This window comes from Impatiens glandulifera, chromosome 7, assembly GCF_907164915.1.
Source record: "Impatiens glandulifera chromosome 7, dImpGla2.1, whole genome shotgun sequence".
Taxonomy (NCBI): Eukaryota; Viridiplantae; Streptophyta; class Magnoliopsida; order Ericales; family Balsaminaceae; genus Impatiens; species Impatiens glandulifera.
In genome coordinates, this window is record NC_061868.1 from 19,081,918 (window position 1) to 19,091,016 (window position 9,099).

The 9,099-nt window shown below is 31.7% G+C and overlaps 1 protein-coding gene across 1 annotated transcript; it reads right to left on the bottom strand.

Annotated features, from left to right (window-relative positions):
- Positions 1-3,961: 3,961 nt before the first annotated feature.
- LOC124909603 (protein trichome birefringence-like 19) lies at positions 3,962-8,405 on the bottom strand. The gene is made up of 6 exons (XM_047450269.1): positions 8,247-8,405; positions 7,683-7,715; positions 7,505-7,537; positions 6,663-6,715; positions 4,816-5,419; positions 3,962-4,732 (listed from the first exon to the last, which is right to left on the bottom strand). The coding sequence occupies exons 1-6, from the start codon at positions 8,403-8,405 to the stop codon at positions 3,962-3,964; spliced, it is 1,653 nt and encodes a 550-aa protein (XP_047306225.1).
- Between the last annotated feature and the right edge of the window lie 694 nt (positions 8,406-9,099).

The window sequence follows — 9,099 nt, forward strand, 5'->3', positions numbered from 1 at the left end:
ACTTATTTCAAACAAGGTTGCTTTGTACGAAAGAATTCATAAAATTGTTTATAAGAAAAATATCAACTATTTTGATGAAAGACAATTATATGACATGTTCTTGATTGGGGTTTTCACATCGGTATCACAATTCTTAACATGTTCACAATTACCTTTTCTTTGAAAGCAATATATACCTAACTATACAAAAATGAGTAAGTAACGGTGAAATTTCAAAATTGGTTGAATGACAAGAATATGTAGGGTGGGCCACAAGTGTATTAATATCGACTTCATAAATGTCAAGCTTAATGCTTTATCACTACCAAAATCATTGAGAGTGTGGCCTCTAACAAGCATATTTGCTAGTTCCTGATGTAAAAAAAAAAAACTATGGCCATCCAATGTAGGTTTACATAGTAGAGTTCTTAGAATAACTCCTTTTAAAATTGTATTATACCATTGTAGATGTCATATTAGTTTTGGTGTACAATGCAACAAATTGAGATAAATTAATTGTTAAAATTTATAGATCACACTGGTATAACAAATAATTAGGTGATTCTCATCTTTAATATAAATTAAAATAATGTTATCTAAATGTGAAAACATATACACTATTTGTCATTAATATAAAATGAAATAAGTGATATTTTTAATTTTACGAAGAGTTAAATTTGAAATAATAAAATTAAAATAAATAATATTATGTTGGTTATTTTATAACGTTAGTTGACTATCAACTAAGAGAGAAAGATAATTGATATATTCCATCTAAGAAAATTTTAATTTAGGTTATAACTTTTGTTTTAATATTAAAAAAATATAAAATTTGTTGTCTTGAGTTCGTAAATTAATTTTTCTATATAAAATTATTTTATTAATATTTTGAACCATTTGGATTTTGTCTTTTATCTTATTGACATTTATTTACGCATTCTTATTTTTATTCTTATTCTTAATCTTATTCTTATTCTTATGCCACCCTTAGACTTAGAATAGGGTATAGGTAGATTCTTTAGCATGAATAAATTAATAAACACTAGTAAAAATAATTCTAAAAAATGTTCAGACATAATTTTAGAGACCGTCAACTTGAAAATAGGTACGCCCAGAAATAATGCTGAAACACTTTCTCACAATAAACCAAGTATCAAACTCATTTGAAAAAAATATTTCATTTTATAGTTTTTTACACTAATATGATTTTTCCTAATTTTGCAAGATAAATAAGTGGCGACTCAATAATACAAAGATTATTTTAATCAATAAAGCTAAAAACGAGACTTTAGTTAAATTTATCATTTCTGTTTCTCGTCTCGCTAGAGAGATTCGAGAGAAATGTATTTTTTTTATTTGATTATTGAATTCAATTTATTTTACGAGATAAATTTAGTCGAAAAATAATTTGAACAGTGTATCCAAAGCCGTACGCTATCTGCGTGTTACACATTATGGCGACTCTATTAGGAAATGCGTAGATACTTAACATGAAAATATGTATTGACCACAAAACGGTTTAAAGCTCAAAACTTTGATTGTCCAATGTACATGAACTCTAGCAGCTCTCTACAGCTGGAATTATGATATGTCTCTTTTTTTACGATGTTACGTGAGTTCATGAACTTAAAAAAAACTCGAGACTGATCATTTCTTTATCATGTGAGCTTCCTTATTTTATTTTAAGGAAGGGATCATAAGAGGCGTCGAAAGGGACAATTCAGTCGAGAACCTCCCTACATAGGAGGCCTTGAGATCTCACTTGATGGTGGGACACATCTCTCTTACCCATAAGACATAAGACTCTTTTTTGCACAATGTTAAGTAAGTTTATGAACTTACGAAAAAACCTGAGACTGACCATTTGTTTATCATGTGAGCTTCCTTATTTTAAGAAAAGGAATAATAAGAGGCAGTGATGGGGGCACCTCAATTAAGAGCACCTCCCTATATGGAATCATTTCCGGTCCTACCCAACTTTCAAAAAGTTGTTCTCCGTTCCTTTTTCCAAACTACCCATATTTCCTCTCTATATTCTTAATTATCCCATTAATTAACACTCTCTCATAACCTAATAATTAACCCCTCTCTCTCTCTCTAAATCCATTAAGTTAATTATTGGGAAGAATGTCAATTTTACTCACCAAATTGTAAGAAGGTGTCAAATTTACTTATTAAGTATCAAAATTCTATTTATATGTATGAACTTTTCAAAAAGTGTTAAATATTTTTAAAATAAGAAATGTTAAACGGCGTTAAAATTTTTGCCACATGTAATATCCACATATTTTTTATTTTTTAAATTGACATTACTTTAATTATTTTTTATTTAAACAAAACATTAAAATCTTTTCTTATTTATTTTCTCTCTCTTTACCCTCACAACTTACCATTTTCTTTAAATATTTCTCGCTTCATTTCTCCCTCTATGAGTAATTCTATTATTAATAATAATATTTAATTGATTAATTATAAAAAGAATTTTAAAAAGTAACGAGTTATTAAGACTTCGCCACAACACTGACAATTTAGGATTCGGCCAACAAAGACTTCACCACAACATTGACAATTTAATATTCGATCAATGATTGTTTCAATCAATGATGATGATAGTGTAAGGTTTAACTGAGAAAGACTTGGATTTGGAAGTTACGTTTGGGAGCTGATAAAGTTTAACAGAGTGAGTATTATGAAAATAAAATTAAAACAAGTCGGTTAAGTGATATTTTACCTTGATTCGGCATTGTCCGTTAATGGCGACAATGATTTAGGGTTCGACTAATGAAGATTTTGGCCACAAAGTCTATGATTTAGGAATCGGCCAACAAAAACATCCACCAACGACGATGACTATTTAAAGTTCAGTTAGGGAGCACTTGGAGGTTAGAAGAAGTTAAAAATCCAAAAAAAACTTGGGTTAATCAAAGAGAGAAAAGTTAGAAAAAAATAGAGAGTTGTGGAGGGATGAGAGAGAAAGTAAAAATAAGTTTTGTTTAAATGGAAAAATAATTAAAAGTAATGTCAATTTAAAAAATAAAATAGGTGGATATTAAATGTGGCAAATTTTTTACGTTTTCTGTTATTTTAAACGTATTAGACATTTTTTGACAAGTTCATACATATAAATAGAATTTTAATACTTAATAAGTAAATTTGACATCTTCTTACAACTTGGTGTGATTGACATTCTTCTCGTTAATTATTGGGTTATGAGAGGGAGTGAGTTAATTAATAGGTTAATTAAGAATGTAGAGAGAGGTGGTGGGTAATTTGGGAAAATAAATGAAAAATGTGGGTAGTTTGGGAAAAACTTTTTGAATGTTGGGTAGGACCGGAAAGGATTCTCCCTACATGGGAGGGTTTCAAATCTCCTTTGTTGGTGGAACAACACTTTTTTACCCATAAGACATAGACACCAACATCCTAGACCACTTTCTACCAGATGTTAACTCATTTTGTCCGAACAACAAATTAAACCACGTTGGAATCCTTTTGTTTTACATGACTACCATATATTTGTAAATACATTTAGTACGTTCTAATGATTTAAAAATAAAAAAGAAAATCTAACTTAACTAGTAGTTTCTTGTCCTTGTGTGTTTATTACACAGATCATGTAGATGTTAGATGTTCGAATAATGGCAAAGTGGACTAAGAAGTTCGAGTACGGTCGGCTATATTGTAATGTTTAAAAGTTAAACAATATTTTACAGCTTCGAGATACTTGAGCCCATGTAGACTTCTTGATAGATATGTGGTGGAGGTGGAGTCATGTCATTCGAACCTTTCATATAGGTGATAAGAACATTTTCCCTGCTACCGAAGAGTTATGAGCAATAATAGTGGCCGTCAACCCGAAAAGTCTTCTACAACTGAAATCTAATTAACTATATAATATGTATATATGCTATATAAAAAAATAAATCTTCCATTAATTTGATGGAATCTAAAATTAAATGGATTGATCTATATATAAAAGTTGTTATTCTCTTCTTAAAAGTTGGATCAAAAACTCATTCCATGAATCAATAGGACCAGGCAAGCACCAATGCACGCAGTCATTGATTTGGGTGACATTTGGCGTTGGCCAGCTACCGTATTTGCTTGGATGACCGTCGGGTCTCATCAACATGGCCCGGGTGACATCTATCAGCCTGAATTTCAATTGTCTCCTCCCACCCTCCCTCTGCGCTCTGTTCAACTCGTCTAATTGGATCTGATAAAACTCCAAAATGTACCCGTCCAAGCGAGTTTCTTCAACCCTGTTTGGGCTCTGCCTCACACAATCTCCACCCTTGTTCCAACTACCGTTTTCGAAATGGGATGGCACAAAACTCCTCAAAAAGGTTGTTCCAGTAAAATTTGTCTGCTTGACGATGGCCCGAAAAGCTGTACGAAATGCATAACGGTAACTGAAGTTAGCGGTGAGGTGGGTGATATTGGATTGGGGGCAGTAAAGGCAGCCGACAACACTGCTCTGATTGTAGAACATTGCCGGACGGGAGAACCATTGGCCTGCAGAGATGATAAGGTAGTCGAAGCCGGGTATCTGTTGGGTCCATTTGGGGTCAGGCTCGTCAAGGAAGAGGTTCAGGGGCAGGCTTTCGGAATTCTTGCTGTCTATGTCATCTTGGTTGGTCCGCACCAGGTAGGGGGACCAGAACATGGCTATGGTCAACTTGTGTTTTCTAAACTCGAATCTCTTGAACTGTGACAAGTAAGTTATTTCTGAGACATCTACAGCCTCTTCCACCTGAAACAAATTATTATTATTATTTTGTTTTACACAAATTCCATTCATGAATCAGATAAATTTACTAGTTACTAACCACTGACCCTAGATAAGAGGCAGATCAAAGACTGCATGTGGTTTCTAGCTATAGAATCCCCAACGAATGCAATCTTCTTCCCTTTCATCATCTTAAAAAATTCAACTGGATCAAATATTGGCAGCTCGCACCCTTCCGGTTTCCACCTCCATTTCAGAAACCCTGTGTCCGGCCTCCCATATTTCATACAATTTTGATGCTCTTGTATTCTTGAACACGTTGTGTTTGTATAGTAAGGCCCTTCCGGATTAGGCACCCATTCCCCCAAAGATATATCACACGACGTGTATTCTCTGTTCTTTGCAGCCGCTGCGGTTGGGATGATTCCTGTTTCCTCCTCCTCCTGATGATCATTATTATTAATGTCGTTGAATTGGATTAATGGGGCGGGAGAGGGGATTTGAGTTTTATTAATTATGGAGCTTGCATTGTCACCATGGTTGTGGGGATTGGAGTTCAAGGAATTAATTGATACTTGAGAATCGGAATTAAAAGCTGCTGTTTTTGAAGAGTAATTCATGATGTGGAAAGGGTAGTAGTAGTAGTAGATGATGAAAACTGAAGAAAGGGCAATCAAAGGTACAATCTTTTGGAATCTGGCTATCATCATTCTGCATGGTAACAATTGGTTATTCATTGTTACTGAAATTAATGCAGCTATCTAGAAATTGCATTAAAAACTTTCATTTCTATTAGAGTAGAGATATATACAATATGATCTACATCAAGTAATTAAGAAATATTAAATTTTTTACAAAATAATTAAGTTTCCTAACGTTTAGGGAAATCATGCAAATTAATGGACGGGTACGTAACCCCAGGCAACGTGCGGACAACTATTAGATTTGACTTAGATACATACTGCATGTTCTTTTTACTTGTTAGAGATCTGAGAAGATAGGTTATAATTGAACATGGAAATGGATGAATGAACAATAAACATATATTACATACATGTGTTTATTCACTAAATAAAAATAAAATAAAATACATGGAAATGGACATTTTGTTTTTAACATTCTAGGATGCTTGTTCTTTTTCGTTTAGTTGGTACTGTGATTTGTTTAGTTGGACAGAGTTTTAATTTGAATTTTTTTTATCTAACCATGTATTCAGATTGTATTGATAATTATTTTTTAAGTCAAAAAATATTTTTTAAGTTTTTTTTAGAGCTATAATTATTTGATTTGTACAAATTCTCATTATTTGGGCTATTAAGGTAACTAGTCCATTATCATTTGTAGAACCAATTTTGTCGCTGTTTATCGACTATCGAACAAAATAATTTTAAAAATTGTGTAGAATATTTGGTAGAATTTTTTGGACACAATTTTATGGATTCGTTTATATTATTCTACTTTAACACAATTCCAATAAGAACACAATTTAGTATATTATTCTACTTTAACACAATTCCAATAAGAACACAATTTAGTTCGTGTTTGAATAACCCTTAACAAATTGCTTTATTTGAGTTGAATCTATTGAAATTATATTTTTAATGTGGAGCTATATGAAGAAAGAAATTGGGAAAGAATATAATTGACATTACCTTATTTGTTGAAAAAAAAGAAAAACTATAAATAGAGTAAAGAGAGATAAATTATTTTATTTATTATAATAATCATTTTTTTCTCATTTATTTTTTTTTCAAATTTTCTCTCCATATCATTTCTTTTTATAAATTGTTCTTACAAGTTAATATTTAAATTATTAATTGTTTATTTTAATTTTGTAAATAATAATTTATATTATTTATTAATTTCTGATATATATAACTCTTAATTGATTTATTAAAAAATAATTTGCTATAAAAAATATATAAATAATAATAATAAGAAATATATTATTTACCTTAAGAGCTCTACTATGTCAACACAATTAAATTCCATATTTACTGTAAAGTGCTGGTTATTGGAGATTGATATTGCAATAAAAAAAATCATATCCTTCAACTTAAGTAATTCATTATTTAAATTTTAAACTAGTGGACCTTAACTTATTCTAAATTGACAGCTAATTATATTCATACTAAATTCAATGACATTAATTTATTATAAAGTCAACTTCAATATCAACTTTTATATATGGTAACCCAAAGCAAGGAATAATCAACGTTACTGCTGATTTAATTAATGTTCTTTCTTTTCAACATTTAACTCATTAAAATAATTTAAAGAAATAATTGATAAATAACTAAATCAATCTTTTTTAAGTTAGAGTTTATTCTAGAGCTGCAAAACTGGTTTTAGCTCGAGCTTGACTCAATTCAGATTCTATTAGTTCGGCTTGAATTCGACCTCGAATGAGTATGTAAATTTGAACAAAAACTCGACTCTACTATTTACCTTCATGCTCAAACTCGAATCAAAAATCTTAAATTAAAATAAAGTTTTCAACTTAAAACTGGACTACGAGTTCGAACTCAAGCCAAAATTAATTAAAAAAAAATGAAATATCTTACTATCATACATATTCAACATTCAAAATGATGATGAGTTGTAATGTACACATCCGCATGACCCTTGATCAGACTTTAGAGATTAGTCTTTAGATAGTTTAATTGAAATTTGAAAATAAAAAATAGATTTTCAAAATTACAAACCAACAAAATGATTGGAGATTCTTTTCAATTTTGGTTATGAAAGCAACAAAACTTACATTTGAAAATACACTATGTATCATAATTAGCATACCATTAGTATTAACAGTGCTTGTATGCTAACAACCTGCAACAAAAAGGATACACTAGTTGAAACCTATCTAAAAGAAAGAGGGATGAAATTGCATATATCTATCTATAAAATTTGCCTTCTCACGAAGCACATGACATATTCAAGTTTGAAAATACACTATGTATCATACTTAGCATACCATTAGTATTAACAGTGCTTGTATGCTAACAACCTGCAACAAAAAGGATACACTAGTACGGGGATAACTAACGTTCTTCCTTGGTCTTCAAGTTTGTCAATTTGAAGATGGCATATTCATCAAGTAATCTAAATACACCAGGGGGCTACTAAAGAAATTCGGCATGGGAAGCTGCTAAACTACTACAACTCCAATGAACTCATCCATCAAACTCGATAAGGATGAAGATGGCCAAAGTGCCGATATCATTGCTTATAGAGGAATCATTGGATCTCTTCTCTATCTAATTTCCAGCCGGCTATAAATTCTTTTTATTCTCCGCGTCTGCGGAAGATTTTAGGCTAACTCCAAACAATCTCATTATATTGCTTCTAAGCGTAGTTTGAAATATTTAAAGGGAACTCAAAATGTGGAACTGTGGTATCCGGAGAATTTCAGTTTCAATTTAATTAGCTATTCTGATGTAGATTATGCAGGCTGCAAGATCGATCGGGATAGCACAAGTGCGACTTTCAAGTTCCTTGGTGATCGTCTATCGCCAAGTCTACAGTAGAGGCTGAATACCTTTCTACAGGTAGTTGTTGCTTTCAGATTTGTGGGTTCAACAACAATTGAGGGATTACAGCATCTAGGGAGACAAGTCTTTGATTTCTGTGACAATACCAACACAATTGCCATAACATACAACCCGATGTTGCATTCCAGAACCAAGCATATCGACATCTGACACCATTTCATCCAGGAGCATGTCAATTAGAAGCATATTTGTATGGAATATGTTCCAACAGATCAACAAGTGGTAGACGTCTTCACGAAGACACTCCCTGTGACTAAGTTTTCTTACTTTAAAAATATTTTGGGTCTTTTATACCTAAATTAATTAATTAAGTATGCACAAATTATGGGGGAAATTTGTTATTAAGTTGACTAGACAGACGTGGTTAGACGAATGTCTCAAATCGGACTGATCAGATCAGTCGTCTGAAGAAACCATGTATCAAACAAGCTGTGCTTATGTAGCTTGCAATTTAAGCATGGTCAGGCATCTAAATTTGAAGCACACGTCTGCTGATTCGGCTCTCGCCATGCGCCAACAGACTTCTTCTGAACAGACGTCTTACCAAGCTTAAACGCAAGGTATGCAAATAGCATAGACAAACGTCTGTCTACGTGCATCTTCAGAAGCCTCTTCAACAGACGAGTAGGACAAATGTCTTATTTGTTATGTGTTATTCTTGTACTTTTCCCACTCAATCAAGAAACATTTGTATTTCGAAATATTTGGAGGGAAATATTTATGAGATAAGATAAAATCTTTTAAATATCTTCAAATATCGATCAACATGAAGACACGTGTCTATCAATGTTAAAAATATGAATAATATATCTGACGGTTCATTACCACACTTTTTTAAAT

Coding starts and splice junctions, on each gene's coding strand:
- LOC124909603 (XM_047450269.1), bottom strand. CDS start 8,405: ATGTCGATATGCTTGGTTCTGGAATGCAACATCGGGTTGTATGTTATG. Junction 6,716..7,504: donor AAGCACTGTTAATACTAATG/GTATGCTAATTA, acceptor TCCAATAACCAG/CACTTTACAGTAAATATGGA. Junction 5,420..6,662: donor GACATAGTAGAGCTCTTAAG/GTAAATAATATA, acceptor GTTACCATGCAG/AATGATGATAGCCAGATTCC.